The sequence below is a fragment of the Rhineura floridana genome, chromosome 1, assembly GCF_030035675.1.
Source record: "Rhineura floridana isolate rRhiFlo1 chromosome 1, rRhiFlo1.hap2, whole genome shotgun sequence".
NCBI lineage: Eukaryota > Metazoa > Chordata > Lepidosauria > Squamata > Rhineuridae > Rhineura > Rhineura floridana.
The window spans coordinates 213845807-213866894 of NC_084480.1; the positions used below are offsets into that span (position 1 = coordinate 213845807).

At 39.7% G+C, this 21088-nt stretch overlaps 1 protein-coding gene across 3 annotated transcripts in view; it reads right to left on the reverse strand.

Moving 5' to 3' along the window:
- Window positions 1–21088, reverse strand: part of CAP2 (cyclase associated actin cytoskeleton regulatory protein 2) — an 87588-nt gene that overhangs the window by 35175 nt on the left and 31325 nt on the right. For all 3 annotated transcript variants that reach the window (XR_009758606.1, XM_061592236.1, XM_061592235.1), the window contains exon 4: window positions 8380–8457. Coding sequence is in view for 2 of the 3 variants with exons in the window: in XM_061592236.1 (XP_061448220.1) it covers window positions 8380–8457 (78 nt within the window). In the remaining variant the exon portion in view is untranslated. The remainder of the gene's footprint in view (window positions 1–8379; window positions 8458–21088) is intronic.

The following is a 21088-nucleotide window of genomic DNA, read 5'->3' on the forward strand; positions in this document are numbered from 1 at the left end:
TTGTTTAAAAATAAAGCTTATTCGGAGTTTTAAAAAGCAACTAGCACTCACAAATCGATGTCTCTGTTTGGCTGACTGTTAAGCTGCAGCAGTACATTCCAACACACACATGGGGGGGGGAATGCTGTGTTTTATTGAGACTACAGTACAGCTCTTCCTGCAAATCAGCACCGAAAGCCCTGTGGGCAGTCAACCTTGCTTGGGGTAGGATCATACATCATGTAAGGAAAATGCTATGCCTCTGCATTTTATTGACAGCTATTCCTGCAAATGAGGATGAAGAAAAAGGACTGGGAGAGGAGGAGCGGGGCTTTGCTGTCCAGTCGTGCTTGTTGTGAGGCTGGATGGGATGTGTTGATGTAACACTGATTCTTCTCTGGATTGGTCAGTCTTGTTATTTATCTGAGCAGAATGCTTAAGACTAGCAGCTGTAACAATTTTTGTCTCTTAAGCCTATCTTATCCACTTCTTTTCCCCACTGATTTCTTTATAATTGTTTGTAACTCTGTGGTGTTCCTAAGCTTACGTTTTCTTTCCATACCCCCCCATTTGCTGTTTTGTACTTGCAGCCTATTCCTTTTATTTTGAGGAAGGAAGCAACACAGGTAGCCACACAATACATAGTTGTGTTACATTATCTTGAATTTCAGAGTTTATTTTGACTAGCAGCCATTTTAAGACTTTTCAAAAATATTTCATTTTCCAAACAGACTAATAGTCTCCTAAGAAGGATTAGCAGCCCACCATTATTTATAATGTTTATTTTCTACTGTAAACGTCATCCTTACTGACGCAGAATTAATCAACGATAGCTTGGAGGGGACTCCAGGAAAAGATACCCTCCAGAGCAATCCCCAAATCTTATTCTCTTCCCATTGCTAAGAACTGGTAGTGGTGGTAGTAGTAGTAGTAATAGTAGTTCAATTGCTAACCACAAACCACAGGAAGCAGCCAGCTTGTGCGATATAGCCTAGGAGGATACACAATTTCCCAGCCAGCTAAACCTGGTGGGCATTTCTTAGCCTGAGAATTGGCATGACTGAATGAGAACTCACAGTCTTTTTAAAAAATCTTTTTTGGGGAAAAAATTGACATTTTAAAGGTGGCTAGCATGAAAAATCCCTGGAGTTACCCACCTGATATTTGGAAGGGTTAATCCCCTCTGTGGGGGCTACCATGTCTCCACATTTAAAGTTCCTATGTGAAAAACAAAACTGTTATGTTCTTTTTAATCTTAAAACATTTTAAACTTTAAAGGTGGCTAGCATGAAAACTCCTGTGGCTACCCACATATTTGGCAGGGTTAATTTCCTCTTTATGGGCTACCATGTTCCAAAATTTAATTTCCTTACATGCATATATTATCTTCATGGTGCTGCCTGCCTGTGCCTGCCTGATACTACCAATCCATGCCTAGTATTACACATTTAATATTTTTAAAAAAACAGGTTTTCCCTAAAAAAATATTGAAAAAAGGACAAATACAGGAGCATGTGAATTGACATAACTGGGCTTCAAAGGTTTTTTTTAATCATTTTGGGAAAAATCAAACTTTAAAGGTAGTTAGCATGAAATGCCCTAGAGCTACCTAGCTGAAATTTGGCAAAGTTGATCCCTCCTTAAAGGCTATCATATCCCCAAATTTCATATTCCTGTGTGAAAAAAAAAGTTATGTACTTTTTAATTTTAAAACATTTTAAAATTTAAAGGTGGCTAGCATTAAACCTCCTGTAGTTACCTACCTGATATTTGGCAAGGTTAATCCTAAAGACTACCATGTCCCCAAATGTCATGTCCCCATGTCAAAAAACAAGAAAGTTATGGCCATTTCTGTTTTGCAATGCAAGTTAATAGGATTTATGGGTATTTGTAATATCTGGATTGGGTCAGGATGGATACAAATACGTCTGGATTGAATTGGACCATATCTGTATTTACAAATCGAAACCACAAATCAGTTGGGGGTGGTCAAAGCACAGCCCTAATAATATCATGTTCAAGATCATCCTACCCCTTATATACCACTTGGTCACTGCACTTTACAGGCGAGGGCCTCCTCAGATACCATTTCATCAGGAGATCTGTTCTGCACAACGTAGGAAGTGGACCTTTAGTTTTGTGGCACTGACCCTTTGGAATTCACTTCCCTTAAATATTAGATGATTTATAATGAGGACATTGAACTTGTCAAGGATTATCAATACCTTGACACAGTCATTAACCAAAATGGAGACAATAGTCAAGAAATCAGAAGAAGGCTAGGACTGGGGAGGGTAGCTATGAGAGAACTAGAAAAGGTCCTCAAATGCAAAGATATATCACTGAACACCAAAGTCAGCAACATTCAGGCCATGGTATTCCCGATCTCTATGTATGGATGCAAAAGTTGGACAGTGAAAAAAGTAGATAAGAGAAAAATCAACTCATGTGAAATGTGGTGTTAGAGGAGAGCTTTGCAAATACCATGGACCGCGAAAAAGAAAAATAATTGGGTGTTATAACAAATTAAACCAGAACTACCACTAGAAGCTAAAATGATAAAACTGAGGTTATCATACTTTGGACACATACTGTGAAGACATGATTCACTAGAAAAGACAATGCTGGGAAAAACAGAAGGGAGTAGAAAAAGAAGAAGACCAAACAAGTGATAGATTGATTCCACAAAGGAAGCCACAGACCTGAACTTACAAGATCTGAACAGGGTGGTTTACAACAGATGCTACTGGAGGTCACTGGTTCATAGGGTCGCCATAAGTCATAACCAATCTGAAGGCATGTAACACACACACACACACAAATATTAGACAGGTTCTATCTCTGTTGTGTTTTCTGGCACCTATTCAAGACCTTCCTCTTTCAACAGGCCTTTTAAATAGAGACCTTATCCCAGTCTGTGTCTGTGCTAGAATTATTTTCAAGATGTTTTTAAATATAGTTTTCAAAAGATTTTTTAAAGCTATTTTGTTTTTAAGCCTTTTAAAAAGACGTTTTGTTTTTAAGCTGTTTTATAGACATTGGCATTTTATCCCTTGTTTGCCACCTTGGGCTCCTTCTGGGAGGAAGGGCGAGATATAAATTTAATAATAAATAAATAAATAAAATAAACTTGGCAATGAGAAAAAAGCAATGAAAAATTCTCTAGTGTAATGTGAGAACCACTGAGTGACAAAAAAAATCTCCAAGTCAAGACACAGAATAAAGACCAGTTGAGCTTCTCATGAAATTCTGAAGAACATGGAGCCACAAATAGCCTTGCACTTATACATAGTATCTTCTTGAGCAGGAAGTTTTCATCCTAAATTGCGAAGGCCAAATCTAATTTTATTTAATTTACTAAGATTTCTTTATCTCTAATTGGATGTCTGTATGCTTAATAATTCATAGTATGTAACTAAAAACTGTAGGATATGTTCTGATTCCAGTTTTCTATACTGTGCTGCTTCTATGAACATACTTTGTTGTAATTTGGTTTGTTCTATTTTGAAAATCCTGAGTTTTGAATAGTGTGTAGAATCTACATATTTATGACAGAATTTTTATGTCATACTAGCTGCGTAATTGACAGCTATGAATAACACATTTTTTGATGAGGAAAAAATATTTTAACACAATTCATATTTTCAGTGGCATCTGTTACTATTCTTATTATCTGTAGTTGTGCCTCTGGCAAGGTACTAACTTCTCTCTGTGCTGGCACTTCTGGAGGCTAGTTTCAGGATTTGCAGGATGCAGCTCTGACCCCAATCCTCATTCATAAGGGGTCCTAAATGCTCAAGTCAGGGAACAGACATGCACACATCAATGGGTGGGTGGAGATTTTTAGAAACAGTTTTTATTAAAGCATTTTCATTTCTTTAATAATATAAAAGGCTGAGTTGATTAGATTACAGGTTCCTTGCCATCCTCTGTAGTCTATATCGCAACTCATCTGGCTTATGACTATGAGAAGCAACTATAATTAAGAGGAGAGAGGAAACAGGCTCCCCCAACTCTTCTGGTGTAGCCCCTGCTGGCTGAGCTGATGGGAGTTGCAGTCCACATCATCTGAAGGGCACCACATTGGCTACCCCTGTTATACTTTTACTACATTTGACCAGTTTTCAAGCTACCAATGCTACATTAAGGTTAGTGCCATACAAAACAATAAAGGAGGTCAGGTAAGCTGTTGTATATGCTGTGATGGATATGACATAGCATTAAGGTTTAATCTCCTCTGAATCCAGTTAGTAAAAACTCTAGTTTAAGTGACATATCTGCCACTGAAACTGCAAAAGCATTCCTATTATTTTTAAATTACTATTATTTATTATCCACCCTTCACCTTGAGGTCCCACAGGGAGTTACAGCAGTTTAAAGTACATCATTAAAAACAACTTAAATCACAAACATAACAAAAAATAGAGTAGGTCCTAAAATATGCATATCAGGAGTCAAAGGCTAGGGTACAGATGTGCATCTTCAGCATTTGCCAAAAACTGTACAATGTTGCTGGATGGACCTCTGTGGGTGTAAAAAAGCAAAACCCAGGAAAGAAAACATATCTGGGTGTAGCTTAAAGATATTGTTCTCAGCATACATGTTTCTACTACGAACTAACTAACATTTTGGGTCACAAAGATAAGTTTCAAAGGTCATAATTAAACCATGCACACATATTTTCAGAAAACTAGAATCAGTGGCAAAATTAGAGTCTCTGTACAGCTATGCTACAAAATGCTTTAATAGGTGAGAGTTTGGATTCTAATAGTAATTTCACATTCTTTTGTTTTTAATTGGTTAAAAAACTCCCAAATGTTTTAGTAATAAGTCTTCTCTCTTAATTTCTGACTCACAAGTACAATTTACTGTACTTCGTAATTTTAATATTTGATATGAAGTATCAGAAATAAATTCCAAATAACTGAATGTTTTTTTAAAAAAAATCACAGCTTTCCAAAGGGTGATTCTGCAGGCAACAGCCACTAGCTGGTATACATAAGCTGTAATATCAGATGATGCTTTTGTCATGTGATCATTTCCACTTCACATACAAATATAGAACATGACCATAAAAAGTAACATAACATTCACCCTGCTAAGTAATTTATTGTAGTCGATGTAGGATTGGCATGCCAGCTGGAATTATCTTCTCTGCTCTTGCTATTTTTGCATATACAGAAAAGAAAGTGCTTCAAGAAGGAATAAAACGTAAACTTCACTGGCAAAAGCGAATCTGAGCTAAACTGTATTGAAAGAACACCTGATTGTGACTTGCTAGGTATGGATACAATATTTAAACTGAAGAAATCCCTAAAATTAGTGACCTAACATTTGAATGAAAGGAGGAGATAATCCCAGATCTTTACAGTACTGTTTTGTTTGCCGTTTTAAGTTGACTCTAATGCAACTAAGCTACAGCAACACCCTTGCCATTTTATTTCTGAGTTCACTTGCTTCTTTAAGCAGATGATAGACATTTTCCCCCCAGAGTGTTGCCCCTTTTAAAATAGACACCCTTGGGTCCAGTATGACAGGAACTCAGTAAATCTCCTCCGTCTCTACAACACTGTTTATGAATATCTGCAAAGCTACTGTGCCCTGATCACAACTAGCTAGCTAATTCAGAGGTTTACATTCGTAAAGTAAACTGTCTAGACAGCAGAATAACACAATTACTCGTTTTTCTGTAGCACTTAGATGCTGTCATCTTCATTGGCTTTTCTCTGCTCTGTGAGTTCTGGTAAATTAATGGTTGGCTTTCCTGTTTGGATTCCACATTGGCTTTGTAGCATTAGTTATAAGTACAAGTAGATACAGATGACATCGCACTGACAAAGTCATGGGGGAGAGCACCTTTTCATCGCTCTCCTGGCCCGTTTTGTGCATATCAAGTTATCTTTATGCTGCAGAAAGCCATCTCCAAGCCTCTGCACTCTCGGGAAATTAATGACATATTTCTTGGTTTCAGCATGGAGAAATGAAAATGTTACTCAAGCAGCTGCCATGCAGAATCTATTTTGCACCACAACCTTCAGCTGTTTTCAGCCCACACCATAATATATTTGAGTTTTAGCATAATTCACAGAATTCCATATGAAAAATGAAAATAATTTGGCTTTTTTAAATACAATAAAAAAAGCACAGGCCGTAGTCAATGGTTCTCACATAAGTTTGGGATCTCTCTGAATGATTTTCTCTGCATGTCAGGATGGGTTCAAAGGTTATTTGCCAGTCACCTAAATGCTGGAGAGGTTGCAGCAAGACTGGCACACAATTATACATGTGGTGGAATTGTGAGACAAATGAAGGCTACTGAAAACTAGTTTTTGAAGAGCTTAATGCCATCTTAAATAGATTTGTCTTGCCTAACATAAAACTGGCTTTACTAAACATTTTTAAAGCCAACCTAGCTTGCATTTCTGTCAGGAACTTTGTAAAGTTTGATGTAAAAACATAAAGTCAGGGTACTAAATAAACATTATGTATTTCTATAACACAGATATGAAAAGATTTCTAAATTTTGCAAAGAATTAGTCGATGGCCTATAGAATATATAATAACAACCAAACAATATTATGTGGCTTCACAACACAGAACTACAGATGCTGTATTATACAGCCACAAGAGTGGCTGTATACTATAGCCAGTGAGGATTTTGTGGATTTCACATTCAGCAATGTTAAATTGAAAATACCTCCATGCCATTCTGATCCCTCCCATAAGCTCATTTCAAAACAAAACCTTACAAAACCTATAGTCCTGAACTCAGAAACACTTGCTTAACAACCCTCTCAATTTTCATGGCGATACACAAAACAGTCAGAGAGAATCAAGAGTTCAAAAAGAGAGGGAAAAAACCCAGACCCCTTTTGGACTTTTTCTGTCAGAGTTCTCATAATTTGTTGAAATTCATTAAAAATCAGCCATATTCACAGAGTACCTTTTAATCATATTACTGACCTTGCTCCATTCTCTGACCTTCATCTTCTGCAGTTCAAAAGTTAAAAAAATGCCTGGCTGATTTTTAATTAATTTAAGAAATTTTACATGGAACTCAATGATAACGTCAAGCATGCTCAGTAGGAACCAACTGTCAGTGTTCTAAAAGCCAGACTCACAGCTGCTTGGCTTGGCTAATCAGGGGGCCACACCCACGTCAGACCTTTATTTCACTTGAGACAATCATGGCTTCCCCCAAAGAATCCTGGGAAGTGTAGTTTGTGAAGGGTGCTGAGAGGAGACTGCTATTCCCCTGACAGAGCTCCAGTGGCCAGAGTGGTTTAACAGTCAGCTGCTCTCACTTAAGCTCTGTGAGGGGAACAGAGCAACTCATAGCAACTTTCAGCACCAGTTTGGATCACACCAAACAGCATATCTTGTCCAGATTCTACCTCCAATAGTGGCCAGTTCTGGTGTTCCCAGGAAGTTTACAAGCAAGGTATAATGGAGGTAGCACCCTCATTGTCTATTCCCAGGGCCTGGTAATCTGAGCTGTATAGTGTTCAAACATAGACATTCCCTTTTTTTAAAGCTATTATCATTAAGAGCTGCTGATCGACATATTCTTCATGATCAAAAAAGGTAGTGTCACAGGAGTACCACAGATAATAGGTAACACTACTGAAAAGTGAATGAACAATGCAATCTACAAACTGCACTGAGATATTAGCACAAAACCCAAAACAGCCTTTGATCTAGGTCCTAGTGTCTAGGACACATCAAAGCAAGCACATTTTTGTACTTTTGGCACAGGTTTTCTTTTACTTTGTTTATTTGTTTAAATATTACATTTCCCTTCCTCTCAAAGCAGCCTTGGGTGGTTTGTCTATTTTCTGTCTGTCAGAGGTATACTCGTCAAGAGTCTCACGGGGTCTTAGACTCTTTCCTTTTTTGGGAACAGGGTCCCAACAAGGTCCCTAAGTCTCCAACATCCTGCAAACCAATCACTATGAAAGGAAGAGTCTTCTAACATGCTTCCTTGTCCTTTCCTACTGACTGGAGCCAATCAGAGTGAAAGGAGGTAAGTCAGCCACTGAGAAGACTCTTCTCGGTAGCTAACACTCTTCCCTTATTGGCTCCTAGGAATGTCGGTTGCTATTGGAGAAGACATTCACAAGGATCTCATTCTCAACTCAGCAGCAAAAAAAACGGGGAGGGGGCATAGTTGTGACTAACATGATGAAGGGACCCTGCACTTCTGAATTTGCCACTACACTACTGCTGTGTATATAACAAACAAGTCACATATCCATACAATAAATGAATTTATCCTTTCAGCGTTTGGAGTGAATTATCAGAACTAACTTCAGAGGCTCAGAACGGTTCAAAAAGGTCAATAAAGCATTTACTCACAGCCATCTAACACCAAAAATGCTACCTCTCACACATGTGCTTTACCTCCTGAGGTTCTTGATACTGTGAAGTCAACAGCAGAAAAGCTCTTTGTGCTTGGAAAGCTCCATGGACCATTTCTGCCTGGGGAAAAAAGGGGAGAAATAAACTGAGCTATATTATAAATACAAACACTTTCACTTGGGAATTCTTTGCTTAGGACGTTAATGGGTTCATAAATCCTCTTTGTTTTGTAAATCTCAATCATCTAAACCCATAACTCATGATGATGATGATGAAATTTTAGATTGTGTATTTTTATAATGTCATCTGTAAGTCTTCACATAGATTAGTCATCCTTATAGCGGCGACGAAGGAAGGTCAGGCTCATCCCCACATTGGATGAAGACGTAGATTTCAGATATCAAGATATCTTGCAGGGTGCTTCGTGCTGCGGAGGCTGGAGGCTTGAACACTTGCAGGGGCGCCTTCCGCTGCGGCTGGGCCTTACCGGGCCCGCTGCCCTCGGCCATGTACTGCTGGTGTTGGTGGTGGTTGTAATAGTAGCGGTGGTGGTGCGGCGGCGACGGCGAATGCTGCTGCTGCTTATTCATTTACTTATTCATATGAACTGGGTTCACAATGTAAGTAATTCATGGAGGAAAAAACTATCAATAGCTACTAGCCATGATAGCTTTGCTCTGCCTCGTATGCTTCCAAATACCCAGTTGCTGGAAACTGCAGGAGGGGAGAATGCACTTTGCACTCAGGCCCTGCTGGCGGATTTCCCATGAGCAAATGATTGGCCACTGTGAGAACAGGATGCTGGACTAGAGGGGCCATTGCCCTGATCCAGGAGGCTCTTCTTATGTAAGTAGACCACATACAGTAAATTAAATTTACAGACAGAAGTGTATAAAATTATGCACGGTGTGGAGAAAGTGGATGCAGAAAAGGTTTTCTCCCTCTCAATAGAATTCGGGGACATCCAGTGAAACTGAGTGTTGGAAGATTCAGGACAGTAAAAAAAAAACTCCTTCGCACAGTGCATAGCTAAACTGTGGAATTCACTTCCACAAGAGGCAGTGATGGCCATAAATTTGGATGGCTCTAAAAGAATTAGACAAATTAATGGAGGATAAAGCCTATCAGCGGCTACTAACCCTGAGAGCGATGTTCTGTCTCTGCTGTCAGAGGCACTATGCTTCTGAATACCAGTTGCTGGAAATCACAGCAACAGGACTTGAGCACTGTTGGCTCAAGTCCTTCATGCATGGTCCCCATAGGCATTTGGTTGGCCACTGTGAAAAGAGGATGCTGAACTAGATATGCCACTGCCTGATCCAGCAGGCTTTTCTTACATTCTTAAATTCATGAGGTTTGGTCCAGCAGCAGACATTTGTTACAGTCATTTTCCTCTCTGTAACTTAGCATATACACCAAAATGATTGAAAAGCCTCCCAAAATTGTCTCACATGTAACCCTTTATTAATTTATATTTGCACTGATGCTCTGGTGTTAATGCAAAAAAGAAATCTAAATGTATTTCATAATGACACATAACATAAGGTTTTCTTGTGAGCTGTCACCCATATTATTATCCCAGTCAGTCAGGTATGTGAGGGTTTTCGAGGCAACAGGTGTCTTCTGAAACCAAATACAACCTTCTTTTCAACTCTGTGTGAACAAGGCAGCAGCTGCAACCATAATACATAGGACACATGGTCTATAAGATATGTAGAAGAAAAACATTCATTGTCTGACTTGTTAAGGTAAAGCACAGATATTGGAACAGCACCAGTTCTTGTAGCCTCTGTTTCATGATGCAGATTAAGATAGTATAAGCTCTCAGGAAAAGTCAGCTAAGCACAAATACACACAGCAGACACTTGAAAACAATCAGTCTATTATATGCACCTATTATAAATAATAAGCTTGCTATCATTAATGTTTTCTTTCATTAAAAGGTATGGTTAAAATATATATTTTCAATATCAAATATTAATGAACATGCACAGATATACTTTTATATTATAACATATCAACAGAGACCTGGGTTCTAATCCCTACATAACAATACATCTTCCTGAGTGATCTTGGGCTAATCACTCTTCCATAGCCAAATCTACCTCACAGGAATGTTGCTGGAATAAACGGGGTGGGGAAACATTACACTGTCCCAAGCTCTTTGGAGGAAGGGTAAGGTAAAACAATGTTAACAATAATATGCATTAACCGAAATACTTTCTTGTAACAAATACAAAAGTAACTCTCTCTCTCTCTCTCTCTCTCTCTCTGTGTTCAAAAGGATCTTCACTCTTGTTGAAATAACTTGTTCCAGTGCTTTGCCAATGAATTGTATTAAGTATGTGTCTTTGAAATAAATGAAAGGTAAAAATGCTTTACTTTGATTGGCTCGTACTCAAGTAGTTTAATATTTGTTTCTAATGCCAATATAAACCATTCAAGATTTGCATTTTTCTATTAAATTTCTTAATCTAGATTTTGTTCAAAATCTAGAACAGGAGTTCCCAAACTTTGCTCTGTGGACCACCAGTAATCCATGACCTTCATTCAGGTGGTCTATGGTGTGCCTATGGTTTTGTGCTTAAAGACAGGCAATGGCACATCCATTACATTGAATATTCATATTGATTTTTAATTGTATTTTATTGCTTCTTTTATTGCTTACATTGTATTACAGTTTGAATTCTACAGAATGACAATTGCTACCACAGGCAGAAAATCATTAAGTGGTCCAAGACCCTCAAGTGGTCCGTGAGGCGGACCATGGGGGGGATGTTTGAGCGCTACTGGTCTAGAGATCATAAAACTATTTCTATTTTACAGGAAGCCAACAATGCATATACAGTGGAGACTATACTAAAATGCATGTCAGAAAAACTGCATTGTGCAGTGGCTAGATTTGTACTGAAATTAAAACAGTAGAAAATAATTCATTACCATTCAACCTTAAATACCCACCAGTTCTCTCTTGGTTCTGAGAGAGGCTTTATACTTACAGCTGATTCACACTACCTGTTCAAACACATATTACCACATGATAAATTATTTCTGAATCAAGTTCCCTCCCTGTCAGCATATGTTGTCAACATGATAGGTACTGCATCCACAGGATAAGTGCAACTATGAGATCACAGCCTCATAATCTGAAAAGATACCTAGTTTTTCCAGCCATCATGGAGAAAGACTTCTCATCATATATAAATAGTACCCTATATAGTACACCCTATCTGTGAGATGTGTAAAGTGAGAAAACCACTTTTGGCCCTTGACTGCCAGTTTAGTATGGAGATGAACCCTTTATTTCTGCTATTTAGCACATTTACTCTTCTCTTCACACACACAACATCCTAAGTCCTCTTCCCCACACCACAGCGCACTGCAGACTAATGGAGAGAGTGAGTCAATGCCCCCTCCCCCCCAACAGTTAGAGTTAGGCCTGTACAATAATGCTGCAATCTGATACACATTTACCTGGGAGTAATTCTCCATAAACTTAATAGGCTTACTTTTGAGTAGCTATTTATAGAATTGTGCTGTACGGTCTGGTCTACATGTACAGCAGAATGAAGTGGTCTGATACCACAACTGTTTCATGTTGCATGTCTAAGATGCCCATGTATCCTATTTTACAGAGGTCTTCCACTTGAAAGGCTGTCCAATTCAAGTCTCATTTAAAAATAAAGGACCATAAGAAGGGAGAGCCAAAGCCATGAAGTTGCACCAGGACTGCAGACCAAACAGATTATAGGTCTTTCTAAATGCGCACTGTGGCGCCCTTGTTCTCCTTCAAGGGCAATCTCCTTTGCCCTCCACACAGGTTACGCCTAATAACCAGCGCTGGTTTCGCTGCCACCAGGAACTTTATCTTAAGTCCATAACACCTTAGATATGTGAGGGAGTACGTGTGAATTCCACTGTTCAGTTGCTTTACTCTCAGTTACGTAAAAAAGTCTCAGGTGTAGGATGATGCAAAAATTTTTCAAAACTGTAAACAAAAATAATATTTTAAGAATCTATTGATCCTGCTCTATCCTATCTAAATAACTAAAATACCCAGTCCCTTGCTATCACTGTTACTAAGCCCTGTTCTCTAAATTCCCATCAAATCCCACCACTCATGAACAAACCCTGTTCTCTCACAAACTCTGCCCTGTCTATCTCAGCAGCAATTCCCTATCTGTCTCCACTCAGATCATAGCCCTACCCAACTGACAAACTGCCACACATTCAAATATGAATATTCATCCCCCAGGCTCTCAGCCAATCACACGCAGCACTCGCCACCTTTCTAACTCACTCATTCACTCCTCCCATCCCTCACTGCTTACCATACCCAACAATAAAATGTAAATGTACTGCCTTCAAGTCGATTCCGACTTATGGCGACCTTATGAATAGGGTTTTCATGAGGCTGAGAGGCAGTGACTGGCCCAAGGTCACCCAGTGAGCTTCATGGCTATGTGGGGATTCGAACCCTGGTCTCCCAGGTCGTAGTCCAACACCTTAACCACTACACCACACTGGCTCTATACTCAACAATAACAATCATATATACAGTGGAACATCACATGCACCTATACATATAAATCAGCACATGCAAATTTTATGCAAATCTTTGTCCCTCTTTTTGTCCCTTCTATTATGAAGTTTCAGTGGCTAACCAGCAAAGGTTAGACATCACATTTTGATTTTAAAAACTGCCCTAATGCAAAAATGCTCTTCCTAGTGTGCTAAGGTGTTCTTGTTGTTTTATTTACTTGCACGTCTTTTTTATTTGTGGAAACACACAGAAATAGCATTCCCCAGCAGTAGCCTAAGTGGTTGCAGCCCATTCTACCATCTCTGGCTTCTCATTTTGTTGGCCGTGTGGACCAGACCCAATGCTGTCTACTTAATGGTGTAGCAGTGTTTGGGGGAACTGCCTGCTTTGGAGTAACTCTTTCTCCTATGTAACCTTTATATGAGCATAGGAGGCAGAAAGATCCAACACAGATGCTTAGTGGCAGAGCTGAAATAGAAAATATCTCTATTTCAAGTTTCATATCACAGTTAACCAGAGCTTGGAAGATTACTTTTAAAAAGTAATAAATTACAGTTACAATTACTTGGCCCAAAAAAGTAGTAATTACCGTTACACTTACAATTGCTCTGAAAGTAACTGATTACTTTACTTTTTCTCAAAAGTAATCACTACAATTACATTTCAGTTACTTTTTAAAAAAAAAACTCCTACAAGGTGCCAGTCACTGCCTTGGGCCAGTCACTGCCTCTCAGCCTCATGAAAACCCTATTCATAGGGTCACCATAAGTTGGAATCAACTTGAAGGCGGTACATATATTTTTTATTTTGAATATGATGATTATGATAATAAATATGCAGCATTTCAAATTAATTCTGTATGAGAAGCATTCCATGCCAAGCTTGGAAAACCAAGGATGAGGTATAAAATGTAGACAAAAATACTTTTGACAAAATGCCGTCTATCTTTTATATTTTATATATATGAGCCTGGGTAGGGAACATTTAATCTAGCCTACTTGCTTTCAGCAAGAAGGGTTAAGTGCCTTCAGGCTAGGGCAGTCACCAGAAGGCCACAGCAGAGACAAAGGAGCCTAGTGTTGTGGAGATGTTAGATGGGAGCTTTGGGGAGTAAAGATGGAGGCTCCTGAAGGCTGCAATTCTAAACACACTTACTAAGGGATTAAGCCCCATAGAAATCAACAGGACTGACTTCTAAGTAGATATAGTTTGGACTGTGCTGTTGGTAAACCTTGACTAGGGTTCTTCTGCAAAGACATCCATATCCAAGCAGGGTTGGCAACCCCCTGCCTGGAATACCCTGCCCTTATCTTTTAATGTGGCTGCTCCAAATGTTTTTACAGATTTGACCCTTTACTTCAGAAAGAGGTCTGAAAAATGAGTGAGAGTAAGAAGTATCTTTTAAAATTGTTCTTTTCAATTCACTCTTGAATGAACATCATACCTAGGGCAGATCCTTTAAAGCACATTCAACACCCATTTGAAGCACATGAATCCCACCACAGAATCATGGGAACTGCAGTTTCTTAAGAGTGGTGAGAACTATAACTGTGAGGGGGAAATGACACTTCCCAGAATTCTTTAGGGGAAGTCATGCGCTTTAAATGCGAGTTGGATGTGCTTTACACATATTGTGTGAATCCGCTTAATAAATTTTGCCTGCATGTAAATTGTTTTAATTAATTTTTCAAAATGGAAATAAGCTATAAAGTGTAGTGGGTGACCATGGGCTACTCACCATTTCTCAGCCTATCTGCCCCTCAGGATGAAAACAATGGAGAACCATGACTACCCCAAGGCATACTTAAAATGTAAAGGAAGTATTGTACAACCATAGTATGCAATTGGATACTTATAGGGACACAGCATGACAAAACTGGGTGGAAGTAATGAGTGGGGTACCACAGGGCTCGGTCCTGGGCCCAGTGCTCTTCAACATTTTTATTAACTACTTGGATGAGAAGGTACAGAGCATGCTTATCAAATTTGCAGATGATACAAAATTGGGGGGCATAGCTAATACCGTGGAAGACAGAAAGAAAATTCAAAGGGACCTTGATAGGCTGGAGCATTGGGCTGAAAACAACAGAATGAAATTCAACAGGGATAAATGCAAAGTTCTACACTTAGGAAAAAGAAACCAAATGCACAGTTATAAGATAGGGGATACTTGGCTCAGCAGTACGACATGCAAGAAGGATCTTGGAATTGTTCTTGATCACAAGCTGAATATGAGCCAACAGTGTGATGTGGCTGCAAAAAAGGCAAATGCTATATCAGGCTGCATTAACAGAAGTATAGTTTCCAAATCATGTGAAGTATTAGTTCCCCTCTATTCAGCACTGGTTAGGCCTCATCTTGAGTGCTGTGTCCAGTTCTGGTCTCTGCACTTCAAGAGGGATGCAGACAAACTGGAACAGGTTCAAAAGAGGGCAACAAGGATGATCAGGGGACTGGAAACAATGCCCTATGAGGAGAGACTGAAGGAACTGGGCATATTTAACCTGGAGAAGAGAAGACTGAGGGGAGATATGATAGCACTCTTCAAGTACTTGAAAGGTTGCCACACAGAGGAGGGCCGGGATCTCTTCTCGAAGATCCCAGAGTGCAGGACACAGAATAATGGGCTCAAGTTGCAAGAAGCCAGATTTCGACTGGACATCAGGAAAAGCTTCCTAACTGTTAGAGCCATACAACAATGGAACTAATTACTAGAGAGGTAGTGGGCTCTCCGACACTGGAGGCATTCAAGAGGCAGCTGGACAGCCATCTGTCGGGAATGCTTTGATTTGGATTCCTGCATTGAGCAGGGGGTTGGACTTGATGGCCTTATAGGCCCCTTCCAACTCTACTATTCTATGATTCTATGAAAATATTTATATAAGCATGACTATCAAATATGTTTATTTATATAACCTGTAAAGATATTTATAGTGCAATCCTATGTTTGTTTACTCAGAAGCAAGTCCCAATGTATTCAATGGGGCTTACTCAACCAGGGAAAACTGCAGCCTCAAGTGATAAGGAACTTGTTCTTTTAACAAGTCCTTTAAGTTGAGACCTTATCCCAGTCTGCGTCTGTGTTGAAATTGCTTTTTAATATGTTTTTAAAGTTTTTCTTAAAAAAAATGTTTTTAAAGCTTTTAAAAATGTTTTTAGAGATGGTTTGTTTTAATATATTTTAAAGTCTGTTTTTATGATTTTTAAAGTGTTTTTAGTGCTTTTGTTTGCCGCCCTGGACTCCTACTGGGAGAAAGGGCAGGATATAAATCAAATAATAAATAAATAAAAATAAATAAATAAACTTCATTCATTTTTTTAAAAAAAACACAAGTCTGCGCTATGTTTACTCACAAGCCCCATTAATTTACAGCACAATCCTAACCATGTCTACTCAAAAGCAAGTCCTATTGGAGTTCAATGGGGTTTACTCCAGGTACATGCTTTACTCCCAGAAATGGCTTTACTCCCAGAAAAGCAGATATTGGATTAAATACTTTCATATTTCATAGCCCAGGGTCTGACTCTTGGATAGAAAAGGAAAAAAAACATTAAGCCATATTACTTACGCAAACTGCAAAAAACTCAAACCCACCATATTCTGACGTTCAGCCTAGGCATGCCTGGATCAACAAGTCACAACTCTGGCATCATTGGCTACAATCATGAAAGGGCGGGTTTACAGCCAGAGCTTTGAAAAGTTACTTTTTAAAACTACAACTCCCATCAGCCCCAACCAGCATGGCCACCGGATTTGGCTTATGGGAGTTGTAGCTAGAGCATGGATCTGTTTAAAAAAAAGTTGTGCAGGGGGGCGGTTGACGTTTTGGTGTATATCTCGGGAATTAGACCACCTAGAAACTTACTTTTTTAAAAAAATTGAAGCTGAGAGTCTGGAGAGTAAGGGGTGGTAGCCAGAGAGCCAGAGCCCCCCCCAAAACCAGAGACTCCAGCCAAAAACACACACACCGGGGCACACACACCGGGGCACACGCACGCACGCACGCACGCACGCACGCACACACACACACACACACACACAAATCATCGTCACTCACCTCCACAGCTCTTCGCCAGTCTGCTGCTGCCTTCCTTGCCCTGGCTTTTTCCTCCGGCATCCATTTTTTCCTCTCAGAGTCAGACGCTAGCAGGCCTTGCCTATTCACCTCTTCCCTCGTGCCTCCTAACACAGATCACGAGGGAAGAGAGAGTCTGCGCAGAGGTCCAATCAGTGTGAGGCACATGTCTTGTGTTAACCAATCACAGCCAGGAGCTGACTTCCCCTTGTTCCCGCCCCCAAGTAACGCCCAACCTAACGTGGAAATGTTAAAGTTGCAGCTGAAAAGTAGGGAAATTACTAGTCGTTCCGTTACTTGCCAAATGTAATGGAATTACCCACTCGTTATCTAAAATTGTAACTAATTACAAGTAACTCGTTAAAAATAACAAGTTACTTCCAAGCTCTGCAGTTAACAATTTATTTTTTACTTATGTATTATTTTATTATTACATTTATATCCTGCCTTTCCTCCAATGAGCTCAAAGTGGTATATATAGTTCTCTCCCCATTTTATTCTCACAAGAACCCTGTAAAGTAGGTTAGGCTGAGACACGGTGACTGGCCCAAGTTTCTCCAAGTGAGCTTCACGGCAGAGTGGGGATTTGAACCTGGATCTTATAGGTTCTTGTCTGACACTCTAACCGCTACACCACACTGGTTTTAAGGTTATTTATACATTATCTGTGTGTGTGTGTATTAAGGAATTAAAGCAATTTTTAAACTGAAAAGGCTGGTGAAATTACAGACAAAAGTCTCAGGTTTGTACAATAAACCTGACTGGAAATTATCAATCCCTCTAACAGCAAACTCAGGCAGCTGAGCACTGACAGGATCGGAGCCAAAACAGGGCCACAAAGAAACAAGAGGGATCAGCTGCTCAGTGAACATTAAAGTACAAACCCCACAAGGGAGGAAAAGCCCACAAAAAAAAGAGCAGCAGGTAAGGAAGGCCTGAGCATGCTCAGTGACCTCCAGGGACCAAGGAATGTTGAGTATGGGGGGTGGGGGAGTAAAACCAGGAGGGAATGGAATGGCCTGGCCTGCTTCGGTTGCTTATGGTGTATAGTATCCTAGAGGTGGTATAACTGGCTTGCTGACCGGCTGGAATCCTGAACAGGAGCTTTCCTGTTAACAGGTGAGGATCCACTGCAACATTTTGCTGTAGGTGGATCCCACTTGTATTTCATTGTTCTCAAGCCTTTCCCTGAAATCCCCTCTGTGACCCAGTGCATTAGAATCATGAAGTATTTTCTTTGTGGTTTTCAGTTTAACATGATACAACACTTTCTTCCTATGGAAAAACACAGCAGTGTCAACAACTGAATTCCACAAATTTCCAGGAGGAAATTCAGTCTAAGAAGTCTTCATCTTCTCTTATACCACCCACCACTCCAGACCTCTCACTTTTTCTTCCAACAGCACCACCAGCTTGAACTTGTTGCACATGTATGCCATGTTGTTCTCAGGCAAAAAAAAAAACATTGCACAGACCTTGCAGGTCACCACCATTGGAGTGTTGTTTCAATCCATAGTCTCTATTGCCTTTTGTTTCTTTCTTTCTACTTGTATCGGAATGGCCTGTGCTTTGTCCTGTCCTCCTTGAAGGTTAACAGTAGGGCCCCACTGGTATATGATATGTGTTACAAGATTATTATTTTTGTTAGGGACCTCCCTCACTGCCAAACTCCACCACCAAACCCCATTAGCTCTCCCTGTTTGTTCGCTCCCTTTCTTAGAGCTGGCTCACTTGTCTATCCTCTGGACCAGCTGAGGCAGCTCCCTCTGCTCTGCTCAGTTAGGAGTTAGGAAACAGAATGAAACTGTCACCACTAACGTTGACAGGTTCAGGGCCTGAGTCTGATCCTGTATCTTTAGCAGAAGAGAAAATTCAGCCAAGTGCAGGTGTACTTGCAACACTGTAATGGGAAAAAACACAAGGTGCAATTCTCCCTCCCTCCTGCACAACTTTTAAAGATACAGAAGACCTCTTGGAGGCTCGGCCTGACAACCAAGAGGTCTTCTGTCTCTTTAATAGTTGTGCAGGAGGAAGGGATAATTCCACCTTGTGGTTTTTCCCATTACAGGGTTGCAAGAACACCTGCACTTGGTTGACTTTTTCTTCTCCTAAAGGTACAGGATCAGTCTCAGGCCCTGAGGCTGGCAACCCTAGTCACCACATATAGCTGCTGCTAGTCGCACTCAGCAGTTATCAGCCTTAAAGTTCAAGCACATGCACTATGAGGGTTAAGTGCCATATAGAATGTTGCTGAGTGTCTCGAGAACCAGCCAGCCAGTGGTGGTGGGACTCTTTGTGACTCATGACATATCTACTGTCTCTGTCAGTCAAGCATCACTGTGCATATGTTAATACAATTGTTTAAAATTACATATTTTAAACAATTATTAAAGATTCATCACTTTCCAGATACATCCGCATTTAAACCTGCAAAAAAGATTACAAACACCAGGAAGAGAATACCCTCCCTGCACGGGGCTCTCATTTCTTCATCTGTTTTGCTCTTTTATTTTGTTTTCTTTAGTGTTATGTCCTTGCCACAGCCAGTGCACATCTATCTTTACTAAAATAAATAAAGAAAAGCAAATGAAATTTGGATTTGCCCTGCAATTTACAACCCTCTATGTAGCAAGGCTACTTCCCCATTCATCACACAGAGATTGGAAATTAATTAATTGTATACAATCAATTGCGCATATGTGGTTAACTTTGGTTGGCAGAATTGTGCTCTAAGCTTATGGATAAAATGAGACATCAGTAACATTTCGCTATACTCTGAAATAAGACAAGAGCGACCGTGAACGAAAATAAAAGTCATTTTGGGAATGCAGGCTATATTCACTGAAACCAAGATGACTATTCATTGTTTCAGATATGCCTTAATTATTGTCTTGACAAATAATCTGATTATGTTTAAGATTCTCATTTCTGCTCCCCCACTTTTTCAGCAAAGATAAAGAATCAACCCATTTATTGAGCATTGGGCATTCAAGCTCCTCAGCAAAATTTTAAATGCCTGCTACGTCAAACAAGTAATTGAAAAGATCAGACACATTATTATCTCCCTATGTACCAGTGTTTCTTTTCTCTTGCAACAAGACACGATTATCCAAGATGCTAAATGAGCGACATTACACCATTTTCAGTTAGATCAGTATGCACTTTAGCACGGGTTGCCAATGTGGTGCCCTTCAGATATTGTTGGGACTCTAGCTCCCCTCATCTCTGACCACTGGCCAGGGGTCTAACAATGTCTGGAGGACTTCTGCACTATATATTTGAGAGATTCTAGAAAAATGTGTATCCTGCTCTCATGCTATACTGGTTTCAAATTAAGAACATCTCAGGATGTTTTGTGATCCATGGGAATGCCCACCACCAAGGATATGTGACAGGTATGGCAGGGGTTCAGTACCAGAGATAAGACTCCTCCTGCTGAGGCCAAGCATCCATGAAGAATTGCACTGGCTGCCCATTTGCTACCAGGCCAAATTCAAGGTTCTAGTTTTGGTGTACAAAGCCCTATACAGCTTGGGACCAGGATACCTGAAAGACCATCTTACCCTTTATATACCCAGTTGATCACTGCGCTCTACAGGTGAGGGCCTCCTTATCAGGAGGTCCGTTCTGCACAACATAGGAAATGGACCTTTAGTGTGGCAGCACCTACCCTGTGGAATTCCCTCACTTTAAGTATTAGGCAGGCGCCATCTCTGTTAGCTTTTCGGCGCCTATTGAAGACTTTCCTCTTTCAACAAGCCTTTTAAGTGGAGACCTATCCCATTCTGCGGCTGTGTTGGAATTGCTTTTTAATATCTTTTTTTAAAAGCCTTTTTTTCCTTCTAAACAATATGTATTTTAACCCTTTTTATTTAAGATGTTTTAAAGCTTTTTTTAAAAAAAAATGCTTTTAAAGTTGTTTTGTTTTAATGTATTTTAAGGTCTGTTTTTATGATGTTTTAAAGTGTTTTTAGTGCTTTTGTTTGCAACTCTGGGCTCCTGCTGGAAGGGTGGGATATAAATAAATAAATGAATGAATGAATAAATAAATTCATTAAAAAAAATCTGTTCGTATTTTATGTGAACCTCATAAAAGTTTTTTTATATTAAGCAGGATATAAATTTTATAAAC